General features: G+C 36.7%; 1 protein-coding gene across 1 annotated transcript; it reads left to right on the forward strand.

Annotated features, from left to right (window-relative positions):
- The first annotated feature begins 21,275 nt into the window (after window positions 1–21,275).
- On the forward strand, window positions 21,276–25,583 carry LOC129439255 (thialysine N-epsilon-acetyltransferase). The gene is made up of 6 exons (XM_055197937.2): window positions 21,276–21,491; window positions 22,486–22,537; window positions 22,656–22,739; window positions 24,014–24,115; window positions 24,203–24,243; window positions 25,240–25,583. The coding sequence occupies exons 1-6, from the start codon at window positions 21,429–21,431 to the stop codon at window positions 25,411–25,413; spliced, it is 516 nt and encodes a 171-aa protein (XP_055053912.2). The 5' UTR covers window positions 21,276–21,428; the 3' UTR covers window positions 25,414–25,583.
- Window positions 25,584–25,939: the final 356 nt, after the last annotated feature.

Below are 25,939 nucleotides of genomic sequence, written 5' to 3' on the forward strand. Positions count from 1 at the left end.
ATTAATAAAGGTACAACACTTAACAACATGACTGTAATTTAACGGTAGAAATATACAAAGTTAGTGATAAAGAAGGATTTATCAGCCGCAGTTTAGATTCGGATGCCCGCTTACTGTGTTGTATACGGTATTTTAGGCGAGTTGCGTTTGAAAGGTCAAACACCCAACAAAGCTTTTTTTTTATATAACTGTGGCATGTAACGTTACGTGTATGTCAGAGCAACCTCACAAGCACAATAGAAATATACAAAGTTATTGATAAGGATTTATCAGCCACAGTTTAGATTCTGATGCGCGCTTACTGTGTTGTATACGGTAATTTAGTCACGTCGAATTTAAATTTTTGTTTCTACTTTACTGTACGTATTGTCATTTATGTGTATCATCTTTAGCACCCATTTTGTGGCTCAAACATATTTGTGTTCGGCTGCTATTTTTATCACATTAATGTTTTTAAAACATTTCCCCACATGTAATGACGGGAAATAAAGCTGTCCAATCTTAGCAGTGGGCGTTACGTCCAGGTTTTCAGTGCGGCCCGCCCCTTCAAACTAACCATTTCTCCAGAGACTAATCCATGTTACAAAATAGCCTATTACTTATTGCTTTTGATGTTTTTTAATGTAAAAACCACGCGAACATCATAAGTAGACATCAGACAACAGTATAAAACAATAAAATCGACAAATTCACTGCCCCTTTAAATGCATCTGACCCAATGCCGAGTTGTTTTAACCCAACTGCTGGGTATTATACCCCAAAGTTGCATAACATCAACCCAACATTGGGTCATTTTTAACCCAGCATGTCTTTTGTCCAATATTTACCCAATATGGTTCAAAAATAACCAAAAGAAAACATAATTTATCAAAATATATTTTGTGTTCATCAAAAATAGGCAAATAGGCCTTTATTTTGTCTACTGAAGTTCTTAAAATTAAAGTTAATTAGCAGTGGTAACCCACCAAAGCACTTGCACTCCCTCTATGTAAAATATTTTCTTAGTGTTCCTTCTTCTTGCTTGCATTAGATGTGTACACAGTTTGTTCATGTGTGTGACTACTCCCGTTCTCCTGGATGTTTGAATAACACACGTATTAGAAAAAGTACTTGTTTGTTTGGACTGAAAACACACCTGAGGAGCAGCTACAGTATGTCTTTTGCGAACAGGAATATTGCCTGGAGTTATTTAAATGGTGATTAAACGTCTTCCTCCCTGTCAAAGATCTGACTGAACAGGGGAAACAGTAAGATATAACAGTAAATAGATTATGGTAACCAAGAATTGATCAAAATTATGTTAATGTTAGACTCAAAATTAGTTAATGTTAGACTCAAACAGTTAATATGAAGTGTTTTGGAAAGCCATAGGGAAGCATTGCTTGACCAGCTTGAACTCCCATCACATGACTAATGGCTACTCCGTCTGGATGATGATGACTACAGTTTGCTCACTCTACTTCCTCATTCAGATATATAGCGGTGATGTCAAACTGTTGTTTTTCTCCTAATATGGAAAATAGGGACGTAGGTACTGTAGACCAAATTAGATTTTTTTCTTTTGCTCATAAGTTCTCTTGCGACTTGGTTGCATCAGCCACACGATGAGCTAATTCCCCTTCTTATCTCATCTCATATATCTATATATATAAATTTTGATCTACATTACAGCTGATTTCATTCAACTGCTTATGAATTTCTTTAAAATATGGGATCATTGTCTCATTATAAGATTCTCAGAGTAATAGAAGCATTTTAAAAAAGAGATTCGAAAACAATATAGTAGCAGTAAAAGAATGCCATCACGTCATAGACTAAACAGGAAAAGAAGACGATTTCCTGCCTAGCTGATGAAAATACATTAGTTGTTGCTGTATGTTATCTTCTGTGTACCCTTAGCCTATGTTATTTTAGGTCTAAGATGTTATTATGTTATGAAAACCCAGGTAAAGTCATTTTTGTGAATTACTGTACTGGCTTTTACATAAAATCATAATGTAAAGAACATTCTGTGAAAAAATAACTATATAGTAATCTAAAATATTAACAAAGAAAGACCATGCACTCTCAGGAATTAAAGGTACATGAAAGTACAAACGTGTCACTGGGCTGCCCCTTTTCCAAAACACTTTTATACCTAAAAGGTGCATATTGCTAGCACGCATTGGTACCTCAAAGGTAGCTATAGCTTAAAGGGGCCATGGCACAAGACTTTTTTTAAATGTCAAATAAATCTTTGGTGTCCCCAGAGCACATATGTGAAGTTTTGGCTCAAAATACTCAATTGTGCTGTGAATTATTTTCTCTCTCTTTTTCTCTGCACTAAATGGCAGTGCTGTGATTGGATAATGCAAATTAGGGGGCGGTATTATAATAATAAGAGCTCCTTATGACATAATAAGAAGAGCCAAATTTCAACAACCTATTTTCTCATGTGCTTGTAGAGGATGGTTTACCAAAACTTGTTACTGGGTTGATCTTTTTCACGTTTTCTAGGTTGATAGAAGCACTGAAGACCCAATCAAACAGAACTTAAACATGGAAAGTCAGATTTTCATGCCATGGCCCCTTTAATGGTATATTAGGACCTTTTTAAAAGGTACCGTCCCAGTGTCAACTTTTGTACCTTTCTTTTTGAGAGTGTGCAAAAGATTGAAATCAATGAGTAAAAATCTAACTTTGATGCTCCTAGTTTCATATTTAGATAATGATACTTTAGCATGGATTTCACACACAGGATCACATAAGGCTTTTCACTCTGCTTAGTTCCAGAACTAATTTCACTCAAAAAAAAATTTTGCATCACTCACTAACTTAAATGAAACAAGTTAATACAACACAATTTTTCATTTTTTTTTTGTCTCAACCTAGCTTTAGCATGCTCACTCCGCTTAACTGTAAAAAAATTACATGAACACACTCCTTTTATGGTGGGACCACCTGAATGAATTTTGTTGCTATTATTTCTGGGCCGTGAATCTGTATTTCCCAGCATGCTTTGCATGCAGCTGCCTTTGGAGAGTAATTTTTTTAATTAAGTGTTATTTTATGCATTTTTAGGTAAAGAGAAAGACTTTATAGTGTTTAATGTTGGTTTATCTTATTGATTTAGAAGAGTTTGTGTTATATTTTTACAAATTGTTTGGTTACCATCGTGCAGAAGAGTGGCACTTGTGGTTAAGTTGTGGATGTGACGTACATATTTCTTTAACTGTGTTAATGCCTGTTTGAAGATCAATCTCTTCTCACATGTTCATCTATGTGTCATTAGCATGCTAATGTGTGCCTATGCTAATTAGTATTATAGAAATTGACAATTGGTTTAACTAGACTTTTTTGCTTGATTGAACTTGTTTTGTCTTTGTTGAACAGACCAGAATTAATTACGTGGAAAAGTTTTCCTTAACTGAATTAAGTTTATTGAACAAGATATTTTTATGACCAATGAAAATATATTTATTAAGTTGGTTCAACAAAAGATTATTTGTTTAAGTTAACTATTTGTATTCTTGTTGTACAAGCCAAAATTAATTTCGTGGAAAAGTTTTCCTTAATTCAATTATGTTGAATGAACAAATTTTTTTTTGAGTGCAGTACCAAGTACTGTGACAATTTTGCATGAACCAAATATTCCTCAGTGCCATTTTCCTGGTTGCATTCGCACCAACTGCGACTCTGAAGTGACGTACTCAATGACGAACCATTCGCATGATGGGCAATCTGAAAACAGCTCAATGCATTCAGAAAGCATCCAAACACCAATCTGCCCCAAACAATAAGGTTCTGTCCCTAAAATACACATTTGCAAATACCTGCAAACTGTCACCATGTCATCATAATTAGATTATGAGACTTAAGTCTGGATTTTATACACTTACGCCACTTGTTGGACTACAAATTGGATTAGTGTCCAGTTGGCATCTTAAGGGTTTTTAGCAGTTTCTAGTAGTTTCAAACCTATGTTAAGGGCCTTTATAACATATAATTCATTTAATTCTGCATACTGGTTCCTGTATAATATGAACAAGTTAACTGTGTCACTGTTCTTCCAATTGGTATGTTTAACATCTCAATGAATCACAATCGACTTTACTTTCATGTTTTGACGTATTTACGATTGAAACAGAATGTCACACAAGGAAACTAGCGGGTGTTGCTTGTGTTTTCCACTATGAATTGATTGGATAAAGAAAAGTAGGTGTTTTATTCAGAAATGAAAGTCACAGCAGACTGAAGGTTGGAGGGGGTGGGGTTAAAGGATGCTCCTGCCCAAGCCATCTAGCTGACGTCATCAAAGAATGATCCCCACAAGATCATCTACATTTTAAGATTTTGATAAAAGTCATCATGAAACAGAAGTAGCGATTGTCATGACTTATATCCTAGTGAAACGCCTTCTGAAATGAGAACAGTCATAGACTGTAAAAAAAGATGTACGTAGTGTCCGTGACGTCACCCATAGGTTTTTGAAACTTAGAGTAGGTGGTGCCTGTCGTCGCCATCTTGGCCGCGCGTCACTGCGCATCACTCACGGATATCCAAAAAATGGGTAAAAAGGCGGGACATGAGTGAAGCTGAGGTGACTGGTTGCTAGCGGCCAGCCGATGAATTGCAGTTTAAATCACTTCCGTATTGGCTTAATCAGAGAGATCGCCCCTCAGGAACTGATTGGATCGTTGTAAATTGGGTCATGATGCTAATTGTTAGGGTGACCATTTGTGCCATTCTTCCCAGATGCATCCTGACCAGTATTTCGGGTGCGTCTTCAGGAAGACGTATTTGTCAACCGCATATGTCATAGAGGATTATTATTACTATTACAGAAAAGCAACCGTTACATTTTAAGGTAAGAATGAAACGGGTAGAATGGCACGTATGGTCACCCTACTAAGTGTTAATCCCTTTAATCTTTTCCCGGGCTGTCCTTGCACAATTCCTCGTGAGTAGTTGTAACGGGCCACCTTTCGTCAAACTTTTATGACCCCCTCCCCCACCCCTTGACAGGTCGTGTTTTATGGCCCCCTTTGACAGGGGGCGGGACTATCAATCAAAAGCTGTACAATCTGTCTAGGTTTGAGAATCGTATATCACGGGATTTAGACAGCGAGTACCCGGACCGTGCGTGTTTTACGATGTGTCAATCAGCTCGTTGTTATTCCTGTGTGTGTGTGTGTGTGTGTTTTATGTCAAGCCTATGCTGTCATGTTTATTGCTGTCAAAAATAAGTTTATAGTTTTAGACTGTCCAGGTTCTGTCACTTTTTATGACCGCGGTCTCTCTTTTCCCATCCGTGCTCACCAGCCCTCAGCCCCCACTGCGTGTCTCACAGCGGTGTCGGTGTTCAGCGGACCTGTGTGGTTCTTTAGACGAAAACCTGTTTATTATAAACTAAATAAAAATTTAACCGCTTCATGAGATCCGTGAGTCTTTTCATCACCCGCTCTCTATGTTCACGCGCATTAAAACTCGCTCACCGGTGCACGCGCCGGGTGTATGGGCATATCTGCAGTTTTAAAATAAACTTAATAAATGTAATGCTGGCCACTCTGACAAAAAGTAAAGGTTTATTTTAGATTTCGGGATTTCTTTAATCAAGTCTCTGATTAAAACATGTGAATGCGCGCACCGACGGCGATCTTACGCTGACGCGCACTTATATCTGACCTTAATAAACTTTTAAATGTTTTAAGACGTTTTCATCCCATCTTCAGGGTTTTTTATTATTGACTTCTTAAAACCATGTATGTATATTATTATACAACGAATCTTATCATGTATGCTCTGACAAAAGTATGATTGTAGATTTTAGGTGGAGCGGTGTCATGTTTATTGCTGTCAAAAATAAGTTTATTGTTTTAGACTGTCCAGTTTCTGGCAGGTTTTATGACCGGAGTTTCTCCGTCCTCTGTGCGCTCCTCTCCCGGGCGCGCTTCTCGACCCCCACTGCGTGTCTCACAGCGGGGTCGGTGTTCAGCGGACCTGTGTGGTTCTTTAGACGAAAACCTGTTTATTATAAACTAAATAAAAATTTAACCGTGAGTCTTTTCATCACCCGCTCTCTATGTTCACGCGCATTAAAACTCGCTCACCGGTGCACGCGCCGGGTGTATGGGCATATCTGCAGTTTTAAAATAAACTTAATAAATGTAATGCTGGCCACTCTGACAAAAAGTAAATGTTTATTTTAGATTTAGGGATTTCTTTAATCAAGTCTCTGATTAAAACATGTGAATGCGCGCACCGACGGCGACCTTACGCTGACGCGCGCTTATATCTGACCTTAATAAACTTTTAAATGTTTTAAGACGTTTTCATCCTATCTTCAGGGTTTTTTATTATTGACTTCTTAAAACCATGTATGTATATTATTATACAACGAATCTTATCATGTATGCTCTGACAAAAGTATGATTTTAGATTTTAGGTGGAGCGGACACACATTTATGCCAAATACTGTTGAATATAAACGTTTGTTTTGTCAAAAGTTTCTTTAAAGTCAATAAGTAATCAAACATTTTAGATGTATCTGGTTAAACTTAAATCTGATATTTTCTATCGATCTATTAGTTTTCGGATCAGTCAACGTTCACAAGATGCTCTCATGACCGTGTGTGTGTGTCCGTGAGATAATTCACAGCAGGGGTGGATTGTAAAGTAGTTAGAGTCTTTTAAAACCATGGTGGTAATAATGTAATACTGTCACTCTGACAAAAAGTAAAAGATTTATTTTAGATTTTATAGCAAACACTGCAGGATCTAAAAGTTTGTAACATCACAAATTTATTTAATGAAATATTCAGTACATGTATAGCAATGAATTGTACCAAAACCACCAGAGGCCGACAATTCTTTAGACCAAAGTCTATTTATTTTAAACTAAATAAAAGTTTAATCGCTTCACGAGATCCGTGTATCTGTTCATGTACAGCATACTGTTAATGCATTAAAGATCGAGTCCCCGGTGGGTACAACAGAGAACACCCGTGGATGCGCGTTCATATCTACCGTTTAAAATAAACTTAATAAATATAATTCTGTCCGCTCTGACAAAATAAGGTTTTATTTTAGATGTAGGGATTTCTTTAAACAAGTCTGTGATTAAAACATGTTCAGCAATGCGCGCACCGACGGCGACAGAGAACTTACGCTGATGCGCTCTTATATCTGTCGTTAAGAAACTTTTAAACGTTTTAAGACATTTAAGCCCCTCTTGTGGTTTGAATTCATTAATGTCACCTAACATCCGAGTGTGTACATGCGTATTTACGATAAATGTAACACGATACGCATTGTCAAAATAAAAGGTTTCCTGAACATGGTATTCCAGTGCGTGTTTTTTGTCTCGCGAGTGCTCGTCATATTTATTGATGTGAAAAAAGTTTGATGTCTAAGACGTTCAGTTTCTGGACGGTTGGTTTTTACCAGCGGGCTCTCATTCTCACCACCCGTTATCACCCACCCAGTAGACCCCAGCGTGTCTGAACAGCGGTGGTGTTCAGCGGCCCGTATTGTTCCTAAAACTTCGTGTTGGTAAAATAAGTGTAATACAGCCGTTGACAAAAATTAAAAGGTTTATTTTAGATTTAAGGTGGTCCACCAGCGCCTTTATGGCAAACACTTCAGGTTCTAAAAGTTTGTAACACCAAGAATTTGTTTAATGAAATATACAGTACATGTATAAGCAATCCCCCGAGTCCATAATCTCCGGACGGGATCGCCAATACTCTTTTCTTTAGACTAAAGGGTATTTATTTTAACATAAATAAAAGTTTATTTGCATCACGAACGCCGAGAAACTGTTCATGCACCGCAATCTATTGTTCACGCGCATTAAAGGTCGATCACCGGTGATGACCAGAGTGTGTTCATATAAACTTAATAAATGTAATTCTGTCCGCTCTGGCAAAATAAAAGTTTATTTTAGATTTAGCCATTTCTTTAACCAAGTCTCTGATTAAAACAAGTTACTTTTGCTTAGGGCAATAGGCACATGCACACACATATCTGTGGTATTAAAAATAAGGTTTTTAAAGTTTAAGAAATTTAAACATTTGAAAAAAATCAAACATTTTAGAGGTGTCTGAGTAAACTTATATCTAATGTCATATGATCCGTACCGTGTCGCGTTCGTGTCTGTGTGCGTGTCCGTGTCAGTTTATGTATGTGTGTGTTTTGCGATCGTAGAGTAGGGCGGGGGATGTGAGAGACTGTGTGTGTGTGTGTGTGTGTGTGTGTGTGTGTGTGTGTGTGTGTGTGTGTGTGTGTGTGTGTGTGTGTGTGTGTGTGTGTGTGTGTGGTTATCACGTGGTGGGGGTCCCAAATGATCAATGGCAGGATTTTTATGTGACGGACAGGCCCTAGGTCAGCCTGTGGGGTTAGATACAACTTAGGTTAACATCTATCAACGCATAATAAGCCAACATGAAATTATATTATACCTATGCATTGTTACTGATGTTCCTAGTTTTGTGTATTTTTCTTAAACAAACTTTTGCTTTTCAACCTTAGTCAGTCTTCAGACTTTTGTCTCTTCATACATTGTTCAAAGTTTTTCTTCGCTAGTGTCAACCCGTGTCTGAGATTTTGTAAACTCATGTACATACATGTGTATTTTTCTTAAACTTTTGCTTTTCAAACTTAGACAGTCTTCATACTTTTGTCTCTTCATACATTTGTTCAAAGTTTTTCTTCGCTAGTGTCAAATCCTGTTTGAGATGTTTTTTTGTAAACTCATGCACACGCTTGTGTATTTTTCTTAAACTTTTGCTTTTCAAACTTAGACACTCTTCAGACTTTTGCATACATTTGTTCAAAGTTTTTTCTTCGCTAGTGTCAAATCCTGTTTGAGATTTTTTTGTAAACTCATGTACACGCTTGTGTATTTTTCTTAAACTTTTGCTTTGCAAACTTAGTCAGTCTTCATACTTTTGTCTCTTCATACATTTGTTCAAAGTTTTTCTTCGCTAGTGTCAACCCGTGTCTGAGATTTTGTAAACTCACGTACATACTTGTGTATTTTTCTTAAACTTTTGCTTTTCAAACTTAGACAGTCTTCAGACTTTTGTCTCTTCACACATTTGTTCAAAGTTTTTCTTCGCTAGTGTCAAATCCTGTTTGAGATTTTTTTGTAAACTCATGTACATACGTGTGTATTTTTCTTAAACTTTTGCTTTGCAAACTTAGTCAGTCTTCATACTTTTGTCTCTTCACACATCTGTACAAAGTTTTTTCTTCGCTAGTGTCAACCCGTGTCTGAGATTTTTTTGTAAACTCATGTACACACTTGCGTATTTTTCTTAAACTATTGCTTTTCAAACTTAGGCAGTCTTCAGACTTTTGTCACTTCATACATTTGTTCAAAGTTTTTCTTCGCTAGTGTCAAATCCTGTTTGAGATTTATTTTTTTTTTTGTAAACTCATGTACATACGTGTGTATTTTTCTTAAACTTTTGCTTTTCAAACTTAGTCAGTCTTCAGACTTTTGTCTCTTCACACATCTGTTCAAAGTTTTTTCTTCGCTAGGGCCAAATCCTGTTTGAGACTTTTTGTAAACTCATGTACACACTTGCGTATTTTTCTTAAACTATTGCTTTGCAAAGTTAGGCAGTCTTCATACTTTTGTCTCTTCACACATCTGTTCAAAGTCTTTTTCTTCGCTAGGGCCAAATCCTGTTTGAGATTTTTTTGTAAACTCATGTACACACTTGCGTATTTTTCTTAAACTTTTGCTTTTCAAACTTAGTCAGTCTTCATCAGACTTTTGCATACATTTGTTCAAAGTTTTTCTTCGCTAGTGTCAAATCCTGTTTGAGATTTTTTGTAAACTCATGTACACACTTGTGTATTTTTCTTAAACTTTTGCTTTTCAAACTTAGTCAGTCTTCATACTTTTGCATACATTTGTTCAAAGTTTTTCTTCGCTAGGGCCAAATCCTGTTTGAGATTTTTTTGTAAACTCATGTACACACTTGCGTATTTTTCTTAAACAAACTTTTGCTTTTCAAACTTAGTCAGTCTTCATCAGACTTTTGTCTCTTCATACATTTGTTCAAAGTTTTCTTTGCTAGTGTCAAATTGTGTTTGAGATTTTTTTTTTGTAAACTCATCAGATGCACATACTTTTGTGTATTTTTCTTAAACTTATGCTTTTCAAACTTGGGCAGTCTTCAGACTTGTTCTTAGTTCTATCTGCTCAGACAATATTTTGCATTCATCAATCGTCTTGTTTTCTTTGTAAGCGACATCATATATCTGTGATTGTTTTTGTGAATACAGATTGTTTCATTTCTATAGTTTATGCAACATTTTGGCAAACTCTTTAAATTAGTGCTAGATGATTAAAACAACAACGCAAAGTATGTTTTAGATTTACTTACTAAATCTTTCACGACGAAACAGCGATGATAGCATTATGTCTGAATCTGTAAACTTGTAAAACCACCAATAGCTCGATGTACATAACGAAGACTTCAAAATAATAAAGAGTGATTAAATTAAGATGCAAACATCTACAAATTGGCAATGTTTTTAATCTATTGGTACCATTTTTAAGGCTACATGTCCAAACTATTTCAAACATTGCCATTTGTAGATGTTTGCATCTTAATTTGGTCACTCTTTGTTGTTTTGAGGTCTTCGTAATGTACATCGAGCTCTTGGTGGTTTTACAAGTTTACAGATTCAGACATAATGCTATCATCGCTGTTTCGTCGTGAAAGATTTAGTAAGTAAATCTAAAACATACTTTGCGTTGTTGTTTTAATCATCTAGCACTAATTTAAAGAGTTTGCCAAAATGTTGCATAAACTATAGAAATGAAACAATCTGTATTCACAAAAACAATCACAGATATATGATGTCGCTTACAAAGAAAACAAGACGATTGATGAATGCAAAATATTGTCTGAGCAGATAGAACTAGGAACAAGTCTGAAGACTGCCCAGGTTTGAAAAGCATAAGTTTAGGAAAAATACACAGAAGTATGTGCATCTGATGAGTTTACAAAAAAGAAAAGGATCTCAAACGCAATTTGACACTAGCAAAGAAAACTTTGAACAAATGTATGAAGAGACAAAAGTCTGATGAAGACTGACTAAGTTTGAAAAGCAAAAGTTTGTTTAAGAAAAATACGCAAGTGTGTACATGAGTTTACAAAAAAATCTCAAACAGGATTTGGCCCTAGCGAAGAAAAACTTTGAACAAATGTATGCAAAAGTATGAAGACTGACTAAGTTTGAAAAGCAAAAGTTTAAGAAAAATACACAAGTGTGTACATGAGTTTACAAAAAATCTCAAACAGGATTTGACACTAGCGAAGAAAAACTTTGAACAAATGTATGCAAAAGTCTGATGAAGACTGACTAAGTTTGAAAAGCAAAAGTTTAAGAAAAATACGCAAGTGTGTACATGAGTTTACAAAAAAATCTCAAACAGGATTTGGCCCTAGCGAAGAAAAAGACTTTGAACAGATGTGTGAAGAGACAAAAGTATGAAGACTGCCTAACTTTGCAAAGCAATAGTTTAAGAAAAATACGCAAGTGTGTACATGAGTTTACAAAAAGTCTCAAACAGGATTTGGCCCTAGCGAAGAAAAAACTTTGAACAGATGTGTGAAGAGACAAAAGTCTGAAGACTGACTAAGTTTGAAAAGCAAAAGTTTAAGAAAAATACACACGTATGTACATGAGTTTACAAAAAAAAAAAAAAATCTCAAACAGGATTTAACACTAGCGAAGAAAAACTTTGAACAAATGTATGAAGTGACAAAAGTCTGAAGACTGCCTAAGTTTGAAAAGCAACAGTTCAAGAAAAATACGCAAGTGTGCACATGAGTCCACAAAAAAATCCCAGACACGGGCCGACACCAGCGAAGAAAAAACCCCGCACAGATGCGTGAAGAGACAAAAGTATGAAGACTGACTAAGTTTGCAAAGCAAAAGTTCAAGAAAAACACACACGTATGCACATGAGTCCACAAAAAAATCTCAAACAGGACTCGACACCAGCGAAGAAAAACTCCGAACAAATGCGCGAAGAGACAAAAGTCCGAAGACTGTCTAAGTTTGAAAAGCAAAAGTTTAAGAAAAATACACAAGTATGTACGTGAGTTTACAAAATCTCAGACACGGGTTGACACTAGCGAAGAAAAACTTTGAACAAATGTATGAAGAGACAAAAGTATGAAGACTGACTAAGTTTGCAAAGCAAAAGTTTAAGAAAAATACACAAGCGTGTACATGAGTTTACAAAAAAATCTCAAACAGGATTTGACACTAGCGAAGAAAAAACTTTGAACAAATGTATGCAAAAGTCTGAAGAGTGTCTAAGTTTGAAAAGCAAAAGTTTAAGAAAAATACACAAGCGTGTGCATGAGTTTACAAAAAAACATCTCAAACAGGATTTGACACTAGCGAAGAAAAACTTTGAACAAATGTATGAAGAGACAAAAGTATGAAGACTGTCTAAGTTTGAAAAGCAAAAGTTTAAGAAAAATACACATGTATGTACATGAGTTTACAAAATCTCAGACACGGGTTGACACTAGCGAAGAAAAACTTTGAACAATGTATGAAGAGACAAAAGTCTGAAGACTGACTAAGGTTGAAAAGCAAAAGTTTGTTTAAGAAAAATACACAAAACTAGGAACATCAGTAACAATGCATAGGTATAATATAATTTCATGTTGGCTTATTATGCGTTGATAGATGTTAACCTAAGTTGTATCTAACCCCACAGGCTGACCTAGGGCCTGTCCGTCACATAAAAATCCTGCCATTGATCATTTGGGACCCCCACCACGTGATAACCACACACACACACACACACACACACACACACACACACACACACACACACACACACACACACACACACACACACACACACACACACACACACACACACACACCCTCACAGTCTCTCACATCCCCCGCCCTACTCTACGATCGCAAAACACACACATACATAAACTGACACGGACACGCACACAGACACGAACGCGACACGGTACGGATCATATGACATTAGATATAAGTTTACTCAGACACCTCTAAAATGTTTGATTTTTTTCAAATGTTTAAATTTCTTAAACTTTAAAAACCTTATTTTTAATACCACAGATATGTGTGTGCATGTGCCTATTGCCCTAAGCAAAAGTAACTTGTTTTAATCAGAGACTTGGTTAAAGAAATGGCTAAATCTAAAATAAACTTTTATTTTGCCAGAGCGGACAGAATTACATTTATTAAGTTTATATGAACACACTCTGGTCATCACCGGTGATCGACCTTTAATGCGCGTGAACAATAGATTGCGGTGCATGAACAGTTTCTCGGCGTTCGTGATGCAAATAAACTTTTATTTATGTTAAAATAAATACCCTTTAGTCTAAAGAAAAGAGTATTGGCGATCCCGTCCGGAGATTATGGACTCGGGGGATTGCTTATACATGTACTGTATATTTCATTAAACAAATTCTTGGTGTTACAAACTTTTAGAACCTGAAGTGTTTGCCATAAAGGCGCTGGTGGACCACCTTAAATCTAAAATAAACCTTTTAATTTTTGTCAACGGCTGTATTACACTTATTTTACCAACACGAAGTTTTAGGAACAATACGGGCCGCTGAACACCACCGCTGTTCAGACACGCTGGGGTCTACTGGGTGGGTGATAACGGGTGGTGAGAATGAGAGCCCGCTGGTAAAAACCAACCGTCCAGAAACTGAACGTCTTAGACATCAAACTTTTTTCACATCAATAAATATGACGAGCACTCGCGAGACAAAAAACACGCACTGGAATACCATGTTCAGGAAACCTTTTATTTTGACAATGCGTATCGTGTTACATTTATCGTAAATACGCATGTACACACTCGGATGTTAGGTGACATTAATGAATTCAAACCACAAGAGGGGCTTAAATGTCTTAAAACGTTTAAAAGTTTCTTAACGACAGATATAAGAGCGCATCAGCGTAAGTTCTCTGTCGCCGTCGGTGCGCGCATTGCTGAACATGTTTTAATCACAGACTTGTTTAAAGAAATCCCTACATCTAAAATAAAACCTTATTTTGTCAGAGCGGACAGAATTATATTTATTAAGTTTATTTTAAACGGTAGATATGAACGCGCATCCACGGGTGTTCTCTGTTGTACCCACCGGGGACTCGATCTTTAATGCATTAACAGTATGCTGTACATGAACAGATACACGGATCTCGTGAAGCGATTAAACTTTTATTTAGTTTAAAATAAATAGACTTTGGTCTAAAGAATTGTCGGCCTCTGGTGGTTTTGGTACAATTCATTGCTATACATGTACTGAATATTTCATTAAATAAATTTGTGATGTTACAAACTTTTAGATCCTGCAGTGTTTGCTATAAAATCTAAAATAAATCTTTTACTTTTTGTCAGAGTGACAGTATTACATTATTACCACCATGGTTTTAAAAGACTCTAACTACTTTACAATCCACCCCTGCTGTGAATTATCTCACGGACACACACACACGGTCATGAGAGCATCTTGTGAACGTTGACTGATCCGAAAACTAATAGATCGATAGAAAATATCAGATTTAAGTTTAACCAGATACATCTAAAATGTTTGATTACTTATTGACTTTAAAGAAACTTTTGACAAAACAAACGTTTATATTCAACAGTATTTGGCATAAATGTGTGTCCGCTCCACCTAAAATCTAAAATCATACTTTTGTCAGAGCATACATGATAAGATTCGTTGTATAATAATATACATACATGGTTTTAAGAAGTCAATAATAAAAAACCCTGAAGATAGGATGAAAACGTCTTAAAACATTTAAAAGTTTATTAAGGTCAGATATAAGCGCGCGTCAGCGTAAGGTCGCCGTCGGTGCGCGCATTCACATGTTTTAATCAGAGACTTGATTAAAGAAATCCCTAAATCTAAAATAAACATTTACTTTTTGTCAGAGTGGCCAGCATTACATTTATTAAGTTTATTTTAAAACTGCAGATATGCCCATACACCCGGCGCGTGCACCGGTGAGCGAGTTTTAATGCGCGTGAACATAGAGAGCGGGTGATGAAAAGACTCACGGTTAAATTTTTATTTAGTTTATAATAAACAGGTTTTCGTCTAAAGAACCACACAGGTCCGCTGAACACCGACCCCGCTGTGAGACACGCAGTGGGGGTCGAGAAGCGCGCCCGGGAGAGGAGCGCACAGAGGACGGAGAAACTCCGGTCATAAAACCTGCCAGAAACTGGACAGTCTAAAACAATAAACTTATTTTTGACAGCAATAAACATGACACCGCTCCACCTAAAATCTACAATCATACTTTTGTCAGAGCATACATGATAAGATTCGTTGTATAATAATATACATACATGGTTTTAAGAAGTCAATAATAAAAAACCCTGAAGATGGGATGAAAACGTCTTAAAACATTTAAAAGTTTATTAAGGTCAGATATAAGTGCGCGTCAGCGTAAGATCGCCGTCGGTGCGCGCATTCACATGTTTTAATCAGAGACTTGATTAAAGAAATCCCGAAATCTAAAATAAACCTTTACTTTTTGTCAGAGTGGCCAGCATTACATTTATTAAGTTTATTTTAAAACTGCAGATATGCCCATACACCCGGCGCGTGCACCGGTGAGCGAGTTTTAATGCGCGTGAACATAGAGAGCGGGTGATGAAAAGACTCACGGATCTCATGAAGCGGTTAAATTTTTATTTAGTTTATAATAAACAGGTTTTCGTCTAAAGAACCACACAGGTCCGCTGAACACCGACACCGCTGTGAGACACGCAGTGGGGGCTGAGGGCTGGTGAGCACGGATGGGAAAAGAGAGACCGCGGTCATAAAAAGTGACAGAACCTGGACAGTCTAAAACTATAAACTTATTTTTGACAGCAATAAACATGACAGCATAGGCTTGACATAAAACACACACACACACACACACAGGAATAACAACGAGCTGATTGACACATCGTAAAACACGCACGGTCCGGGTACTCGCTGTCTAAATCCCGTGATATACGATTCTCAAACCTAGACAGATTGTACAGCTTTTGATTGATAGTCCCGCCCCCTGTCAAAGGGGGCCATAAAACACGACCTGTCAAGGGGTGGGGGAGGGGGTCATAAAAGTTTGACGAAAGGTGGCCCGTTACAACTACTCTCGTGACTGGAAGTTTCGAGGGAATATACGTTTTCTGTTAAAAAAAAATATAAGGACACATTAAGTTTTTTTTTTTTTTTATTAAACTCACAGAGAAGTAATTTATTTAAAAATACCACAATATTCCTTTACAAAAAGTTTTTAATTTCAATTTCATTATGAATTTATAATTTAGGGCATATGAAATAAAAAAGACGACTTGCACTGAAAATTTTCAGTATTGCAATATTCGGATTTGCAATATTTAATTAAAAATTAAGAATTGTCATTATTGATTTGTAAAGTTGTAAATTAAAGTTGTAAATTAAACAGAGTTCAAGACAACTCGGATATCTGATATTCCTCATCTCAAATGCGGAAGTAAACGTCTGTACCCTTATGAAAATTAACCATGTTGTATATCTGACCTCTGAACTTGGGGCAGATCGATAAACCCTGACTTCAGCGAGGTGCTTCATTTTACATCATGGACAAGATGGTGACCAACTCTTTGGTGACCAACTCTTTGTCGTCTTTCAAAAAATTTACAGCAATATAGGCTATACAGAAAATGAACATTAAAATATCCAGTGCTTGCCATAAGTGGCTCAAGAACACAACATTTTCTTTGGCGTCTCATCGTGACATTGTGGGAAACATGCAAATATATTGTGTGGTTGACTGGAACGCACTGAGGTCGGAGGTTGGACCTTTAAACTGGGATGTTCCAACCTCTGGATACATGGAACGCAGCATTGGTTGTGACATCAGGATCGCTGTTTTCCATAAATGCAAGGGCTTTCTGAGTGCTATAGTTAATAGCGTTAACGTCAGTTATATAATGCTTCTCAGCGTTTTAAGGGTCCAAATGAGGCCATTCTGGGGACCATGAAAAGCGTAAAACTGTTGCTTTTTTCTTTTTACTGTTAGGGCACCTTTAACATTTTCGTTCACTCACAATCCGCTTGTGCGTCATTAATGTCCTTGAAATTTTGAGGCATAAATAGAGGAATTAAGAATGTAGTGGCCGATTTAAAATTCAAAATGCCTTTTTTCATAATCATTATGAGCAAGGTTAACTGTTCTGACGTTGTTGCTTTTATCCGGTATTTTATATTTTTCCTCTCAGTTCCTGTCCATTCAGCTTATAAATAACACAATTAGCCGTCTAAATCCCCCGCACATGCTGTTTTATGTGGACATATGTGTGCACTCTTTTACTGCGGCTGCTTCTTGCACTTACGTCATCCAAAGATCATGCGCGTGGCGAGTGGAAAAGATTTTCTTCTCATACAACGGTTCAGTCACAGAAGCGCCCGTTATTTCAGTACTGGTCCTATTATTAGTGGCACTGGGCCAGCTTTTGTGAGAAAAATATGACGGTTAAAATGACAGTAACACCCCTCTGATTCCTCCACCCTAACAGCCCTGTTCAGTGACTAAGCACACATAGCTATTTTTAGCAGCACATAAAGTAGTCTGAAAATACACAAATCTGAGGGCCTGGGTGATTTAAACTGTCTGAAGGATTTTATTATTGGGTCAACATATAATAAACAGGCCAAATATGTGCGACAATAAGTGAATTAGAAACTGCACAGAAAGTTTATTCAACAACTCATTTTTAAGGATTTTGGCCATTTTTTAGCAGTGCGGAGTTTAATTTTTGTGCTTGGGTGGCATCTACCGGCAGACAGGGGTACTGGGATACTTCGAGATTTCAAATAGGGGAGAGCGGCACACAACCTAACGGATTTTGGGTTTGGCTCAATCATTCAAAAAATATTTAAGTAAGATTATTTTTAACACAAGCAACACACACACACACACACACACACACACACACGTACACACACACAACGAACAGTTAAAGTTTGTTTATAGAAACTTGATGTCTTACAAGTGACCAGATGAGATTGGCTGAAATTCGGGACGGGGGCAGATGTTAATGAATTTCAAACTGAACCAATCAAATTAATTCATATTAATATAAGTACATATGCATATAAATAAATTGATATAATAGAAGTATTTTATACTTCATACAATAATAGTTAGATCATCCAATAATAGTTTTATTTCTTTTATTTAATAAAAATGAATTTCAAACTGAAGTTACTGAACCAATCATATTTTTATTAATATAATTACATATGCATATAAATTTATACAATACGTATAGAAGTATTTTTTTTTAACACAGTGCCTCGCCCTCGACCAATCTGACTCCTTTACGCGACTATTTCATTGCTTAAAAACAACAATTTTGTGTATTAGGTGTAATACAATGTGTTTGCGTGGTTTATGGTTAAAACTACATTATTTCCCACAAACTTTACATTTTATCTCCAGATTTTACTTTCTTCTTGAAACGCATGAATTTTGTATAAAATTTTGTGAAAAGTGCTATGTCCCTGATTAGCCAGCTAATCTGTATGTTGTGATTGGCCTGAATACCTCTGACGTCAGTCGGAAATGTGACGCTTTTGTGCATTTTGTGTTTGACGCGAATTGGTGGCTGACGCCCGAGTTGAAAAATTTGAACTTTGGCAGAATTTCATGCCGCGTTAACCAATCGGGAGCCTGCCTGCTGCTGTGGCGGCAGCCCCACCCAGAGTCACTCATTCAACATGAAGGAACGCTTGAGAGTCAGGAATAAAAAGGACCTCACTTGGAAGAGTGTCAGTGAGGACATTGGGCAACCTGGTAAGTTGTAATACACATTTCACTTTTGAGTCACGTGACGTTTATCGACCCGCGCAAATGCATTCAAACTGTTCAAGCGGCAAACTAGACGCGATTTTGACGCCTGAAACATGGTTGGTGTAAACGCATCATTATGCTAACAGGAGTTAACTTACAGGCTGTGAGTCCGAAGCGGGAGAAATTATAATAATGTTAGTCTTGTCTACATCATCTATCCCAGGAAGTAAACTGTTGCCTACAATCTTTGTGTTTGTTTAAGTCCAAGAAAAGAGATTTATGTTGGAGACAATAACTCGTGTCATCGTTTACTTTGGAGTTTGTACCTTTTGCATATCACTAACATGTAGCCTACTAAAACAGCTACACATAAGGAAATGTTAAATCGTAAATCGGGCCATTATTGCTCTTTAACAAGATGTGATTAAGTAATAGGCCTAATATAAGATTCACTGTCAGAAAATAAGGTACAAAATTGTGTATGGGTACACAACAAATTGAAATGTTGTACATTTTGGGGTACAATATATTTGGGGTACAATATTATACCATATTTTGTACCTTAAGGAACAATTGTGTACCAGTTAAATTTTACCAAACAGTAAACTGTACCTTTAAAGGTACACAACATTGTATTATGTTTAGTATGTACCTGTAAAGGTACAAAACAGTACCTTAGGGCAGTGGTTCCCAAACTTTTTCAGCGTGCAGCCCCCCTTGTGTACGGTGCATTCCTTCGCGGCCCCCCAAAGAAAATTTGTGACAAAAAACTGTTCTAAAACTCAACATTTTAATAAAAAAAAACATTACATTATTCAAATAAGTAGTGCTTTTGGTTAGTAGCCTTATTTTTTTTAGGTTTAATTACACAGAATTCATGATAAATTAATGTATTTCATAAAATGTCATAAAACCCTGGCCCCCAGTTTGAAAACCACTGCCATAGGGTACCACCCCAGTGACAGAAAAGGTACAGTTTTAAACCTTTTTTTAAATGTGTTGGATTTCGGTGACTTCTGCACACAACTTAAAAATCAGAAAAAAAAACATAAGATGAAGAAATTTACTTTCATGTCCCCGAAACATTTTAACAAAAACACATCAAAACTTTTTACAGATTCAGATCATCTTTTGACAGTGAGAGACATGCACCAAAACCAAATGCAGATTGCTCGAATCTGAGTGAAATAGCTGTGGTACAATTCACCCAGTGTTAGTTTGTGCACACACCTAGATTTTAACCCTTTAACTGCCTGGGTTTCATATTCATAGCTGTGAATGATCAGAAATATTTCTCAGCAAATAGTACATTCTGACTAAATAGATGATCTCAAAACATTAGCTTAGCTTTTTTCATGGCACAAATAATATAATTTGTATGGTTAGGGTTCTTATAGTGTAAAGTGTCAAAAAGTATTGTTGATTGACACTGACATCTAGTGGATTTTTTGGCATAACATATCTCCAGAAAATGGTAGAAATAGCTCAATCAGCTTAGGTACTCCTCTCAATAAATATATTGACTAAAAATGTGCTGAACCATTTGGTTTAGAAGCAGTTAAAGGGTTAACTTAATTACAATATTTCTCAGTCTACCCACTAAAACAATAAGATTAGACAAATAAAATGACTTTTTCAGGACCACATCAATTTGTAGCAAAGAAATGTGTTTCTCTGGGACAATCAGAGTATTTGTCCTCATGTCAGAGTTATTACATAGACACAAATAATAAACCATGTAATTCTGAAGCGGTACTTTTACTAGTACTGGTACTTTTATAACCAAAAATTAAATATTTTTTTAAACATATCTATCTGTCTGTCTGTCTATCTACAAGATATGATAAGCGTATCTTCTACCGTAAACTTAAACACATTTTATTTTATTTTTTTACCCTTTGAAGATGTTAGGAGAGTCTCCAACCCTGCTCCTGGAGAGCTGTCCTGCAGAATTTAACATCCCATTTAACACAGTTGAACCAAGTTGTTCAGGGTTACCTAAAATTAACTTGCTGATCGGAGCAGGGCTGGAACAAGGTATCCAGGAAGGTAGCTCGCCTATTATATTTGCCTTAAAGAAATAGTGCACCCAAATATGAAAATCTTCATTATTACCCTTAATTTGTTATAGACCTGTATCAATGTATTTGTTCTGCTGAACACAAAGGAATATATTTTGAGCAGTGTTTGTAACCAAACCGTTTCTGAGCACCGTTGACTTTGGAAGTCAATGGTGCTCCTGTTTTCTGCTTTGCTGCAAATATCTCTCTTTGTGTTCAGCAGAACAAAGAAATGTATACAGGTCTTCAGCAACTTCAGAGGGTGAGTAAATAATGGCTTTTTTATTTTTGGGTGAACTATGCCTTTAAATGACCATTGTGGTGGATTAACTGCATTATCAAAGCAGAACATGCAGATGGCGCTGTCTGAGTGTTGTGTGCGTGTGTGAGAAATCCATGCAGCACAGTCTCGTCTCATCACATCACATCGCTTCCGTTTTTACAATTTCCTTAATTCTACGTTGATAAACACTGAAACGTTTCCCTCTCTTTCGTTGTCGAGAGATGGATTTTACGATCCGGCCAGCCACGCTAGAGGACTGTAAGGACATCTCGCGGATGATACTGGTGAGCGCGTGTCATAACTTCACATGAGTCGATTTGTGACAGTTTTAGAACCTGAAACATGTAAATATTGCTGTGCTGCGTGACATACATTAAGTTAGCTCGTAGTCTTTTATTACAAACTGTAAAAATTTCCGTTGCTTTAATATAGTTACAGAATTAATGCACCCGGTGCCAAGGCGAAATTATTGCTCCGCAGGCCTTTTACAGTATTTGACATACCGGTATTTCTGTAATCTGACACCTCACTGAAAGCAGCGACTGGTGTGTCTATTCCTGATTTCATCCTTTAGCTCAGCTGTCGGTCGAGAGTTTTTTAAATCATGGAAGCGCATGACGTCACAATACAGAACGTTAAACTTACAGAATAAACATAAAAACCTCAGTATCAGCAGTGTCTTCTATACTCACTGCATTAATTTTATCCACGAATAACCACTAGGCTAGGTTTTTTTAAACTGTGATGATAAAGACCCACAAACCTTTTGTGCGGGACCCCCCTTATATATCAATTTTTATATATTACAAAAAAACATTATAAAATAAACAATAAATTACATAAATACTAGGTTTATTATTTAAAAAAAATGTTTACAAAGTTAAATAACTGACTACACTTAATTTTGGATGTACTAAAATAAAAGAAACACTGTCTATTCAAATGTATCTGTACTGTTTTAATTTATTTGTCGAATATTTTTATTGTAACTTTTACATTATATCTTGTTTCATATCAGCTTTGCAAAGAATACTGCCTTACATACTATCCCAGTGAGTGAGATAAAGGGCACTGTATGAGATAAACACACTAGAAAATACAAAACAAATAAAATAAATACAGCATAAAGTAAGAGGGAAAAGAGCATCTATCAAAACAATGAAAGGTATTACAATGAAGGCACAAGCTTGCAAGGTATAGTAAATTAGTTTGTTATCCTGAGGCAAAGGAATACAATAACTAGTTAAAATAAAATGTTATAACGTTTCTGTTCTGTAGGAATTGGCAGAGCATGAAAAAGTTTCTGACCAGATCAAAATTACACAAAGAGGTAAGCCTACTGTATGTCACCTTTCTAAAGTAAAAATACATGATGTGCTGCTGTGAATGTGTGCTGTGGTTTGCTTCTGTAAACATTTGAAGCTGATAACAATCCTTTATTATTATAGATCTAGAGCAGGATGGATTCTCGAAAAATCCTTTTTTCCAAGGAATTATTGCTGAAGTACCAGAACGCCTTAAGTCCAAAACTGGTAAGATATTTAAGATGCTCATTATTACCCCATTCACACAGACCTTTGGTCCCAGAAAATACCCATAAAATTGTGCGCGCGCATCATCACAACAAAATGTATGGTTCAGCTCTTTAAAATGAGAGATTTGTCACAAACTAGATTGAAGCAGTTATCAGGAAATGATGAAAGAGACACATAAACAATGACGCGTGTGCCGTAGTGAGGACGCATGTGTCATGGCAACATGAAGTGGGTTCAACTCTTTAAAATGAGGGATTTACAACATTCACGACGAGAAATGTCAGCAAACTGGACTGATGCAGATATCAGGTGTTAGCTCATCACTTACCGCGCTGAAGCAGAGATCATTCAGCAGCATAAAAGAATATCGCATCACGCGCTCATTTGAGCTTATAAACAAAAATGCCTGCGCGTCATCCCAACAAGATAAATCGTTCAGCTTCTCAAAACGGGGGTTTCAAATGCATATTAACAATCACGATGAGAAATGTCTGAAAACTGGTATAAACTAAGATCAGGAAGCTTGTCAAATATTCAAAAAATATAAAAATAAAGCTGAGATCATTCACCAGCATAGAACGGCGTGTCACATGCTCCTTTATAGTCTTATCATAAACAAACCATGCAAAAGTGGTTTCTGGAGAGAGAAATAATAATTAATATGCAAACTTCAAACGCTGTGTAGAAGATAGTGCAGGACTTTACAGGTCATGTGTCTTTCCGGGACCTTGCAGATGCCGGCAAATCATTGGCAGTGTGAATGAACAAAAAATCAAACGATCCCGGAAAAAGGATGGATTTTTCGTGTATTTTCCGGAATGTCTGTGTGAAGGGGGCTTATGTTAGCTTATAACTAGAAGATTAATCCGGTCTCTGTTTTTTGTGTAATTACAATATTTGTGTCATGGCTAGTCTTTATTTATGATTGTTAAATCAGCTTGTTTTGCCACATTTTCTTGCCACTATTACTTTATTTTTGTGGCTGTTACATCAGTGGTTCTCAAACTGGGGCATTCCGAAAAAAGTTTGAGAACTACTGTGTTACATATAGGTTGTTGAATGTATGTAGTTTACAGTATATGGGAGGAAAGAGGACAGAAATGCCAGAAAAGGCAAGGATAAAGTCAAGTGCCATATACTGATAACTGCATATTTTGTGATTTTATATTGTTTGCTCATTTGCGTTCAGTTACTCTTTATAATTGCTGTTATGTGATGTGTTTTGATAAGTGTGACATTTTTTAGAATTTTTTTTTTGTGTCTCTTTACAGGTCATACCAGCATTGGGTACTCGCTGTACTTCTACACATACAGCTCATGGAAGGGCCGAGCAGTGTACATGGAGGACTTGTATGTAATGCCAGAGTTCAGAGGTAAAGAAATGACACTGTGTCTTTGTTTAATTGGATTAAATATTAATTGTAAAAGTCTGATTAATCATTTTTGATGAGTATTTGTAGGCAAAGGCATTGGCAAGGCTCTGATGGCCAAAGTTGCTCAGGTAACGGTTGTATGTTTATAATGTTATGCTTGTTTATTTTCTATTTAGTTTCTATTCACAGTTTGTGGTTAACATCTTAACAAAGTAGATTGGAGGGATGGTTCGGCCAAAAGTTATGTTGAGCCCATGATTTGCTCACCCCGGGGCCGTCCGGGATGGGTGTGTCCATCATTTTTCAGACAGACACATTTTCGGTTATTTTAGAAAATGTCTTATATCTTTCAGCTGCTAAACAGTAAAGTTACAGGGTCAACGTCCTTCAGGTCCAAAAAAAGTGTATATATCCTTCCCCAAAGAAATCCAAACGGCTCTAGGATGATAAACAAAGGTCTTCTGAGGGTGGTCCGTGCGGTGTTGTAGAGATATCCATATTTGGAACTTTGTAAATGAGGATAGCTAGCTTCCGGTAATGCCGCCATCTTAGACTCCTCTGTATTCAGGAGAGAGTATCAGCGTAGTGTATTGTAGAGTATCAGCGCACTTTTCTTAGTTACGTATGACAAATTCGGAGGGCGAGGGCACAAGGCAGCAGCAGAGAAACCTCCATAAACTGCGTATGCTCTCATCTTGAATGCGGACGCGAATAGGATGGCGGCATTACCGGAAGCGAGTTGTTTTCGTTTATGGGGTTTTGGATGTGGATATTTCTACAACAAAACGGTGCGGATTGCCCTCGGAGGACCTTTGTTTTCATCATGGAGCCGTTTGCATTTATTTTGTGAAGGATGGATGCACATTTTTTGGACTTGAATGACGTGGACCCCATAACTTCACATTTGATTAACTGAAAGATCGAAAACATTTTCTAAAATAACTGAAAATATGTTCATCTGAAAAATGATGGACATATGCAACTCAGAAGGCTTCGGGGTGAGTGAATCATGGGTTTGGTATAATTTTTGGCAGAACTATCCCTTTAATGTTGATGGTATATATTGAAAAATACAATGCCTTACTAAAAAAGAAATCTCATTGATTAATTGTGATTACTCTTAGCTTGGTTTGGCCGCTGGTTGCACGCAGCTGAATTTCACTGTACTGGAATGCAACAAGTCATCCCTTGACTTCTACCTAAAGCAGGGCTCCTGGGATTTGACCTCTGACCTTGGTTATCACTGTATGCGCTGTGAGGGTGATGCCCTTGAAAATTTGGCCCGGGGAGACCTTTAAATTTTGCAGCATGTTGAGTGCATATTCCCAAACAGAGCCACACGCAACAGGTTGTTTGAAATGAATAAGCACTGTTGCAAACAAAGCTACTATAGACGTGCACTACTGGAAAGAGCTGTGTGACGACAAACATTTTGTTTTTGCTCTTCTCAGTAAAGAATGTGTAAATATGTTAAGAATTATTTATTTTGCCTATTTGAACTCTGAAGTCTAGGTTGTAAACCAAAGATTCAGAATCACTTTGTTGTTTCACTAGATAGTGTATATATATATTTAGTATTTTATTACACACAATATTTCTATCAGTGGAAAAGGGAGGAAATTGGGTTGATGCTGTTACCATTGTTGTTAACAATGCTTTATTTCTTAACTGTTTGTGAACTACGTAGTAGTAATACACAAGAGAACTGATGATTTGAACCGAATAGAGGAAAGGTAAGAACCACTTGTAAAGTTTCTGCTGTGCATGCAGATGTATGGGTGTATGAATAGTTAATTTTGTCCTGAAATTCAGATATGTTCTAAC

Source organism: Misgurnus anguillicaudatus, chromosome 21, assembly GCF_027580225.2.
Source record: "Misgurnus anguillicaudatus chromosome 21, ASM2758022v2, whole genome shotgun sequence".
NCBI classification, from domain to species: Eukaryota; Metazoa; Chordata; class Actinopteri; order Cypriniformes; family Cobitidae; genus Misgurnus; species Misgurnus anguillicaudatus.

Excerpts from the sequence above, each read along its gene's own strand:
- LOC129439255 (XM_055197937.2), top strand. The coding sequence starts at position 21,429 with ATGGATTTTACGATCCGGCCAGCCACGCTAGAGGACTGTAAGGACATC. Across the intron at positions 22,538-22,655 it reads GATCAAAATTACACAAAGAG|ATCTAGAGCAGGATGGATTC; the intron begins GTAAGCCTACTG and ends TTATTATTATAG. Across the intron at positions 24,244-25,239 it reads TGATGGCCAAAGTTGCTCAG|CTTGGTTTGGCCGCTGGTTG; the intron begins GTAACGGTTGTA and ends GATTACTCTTAG.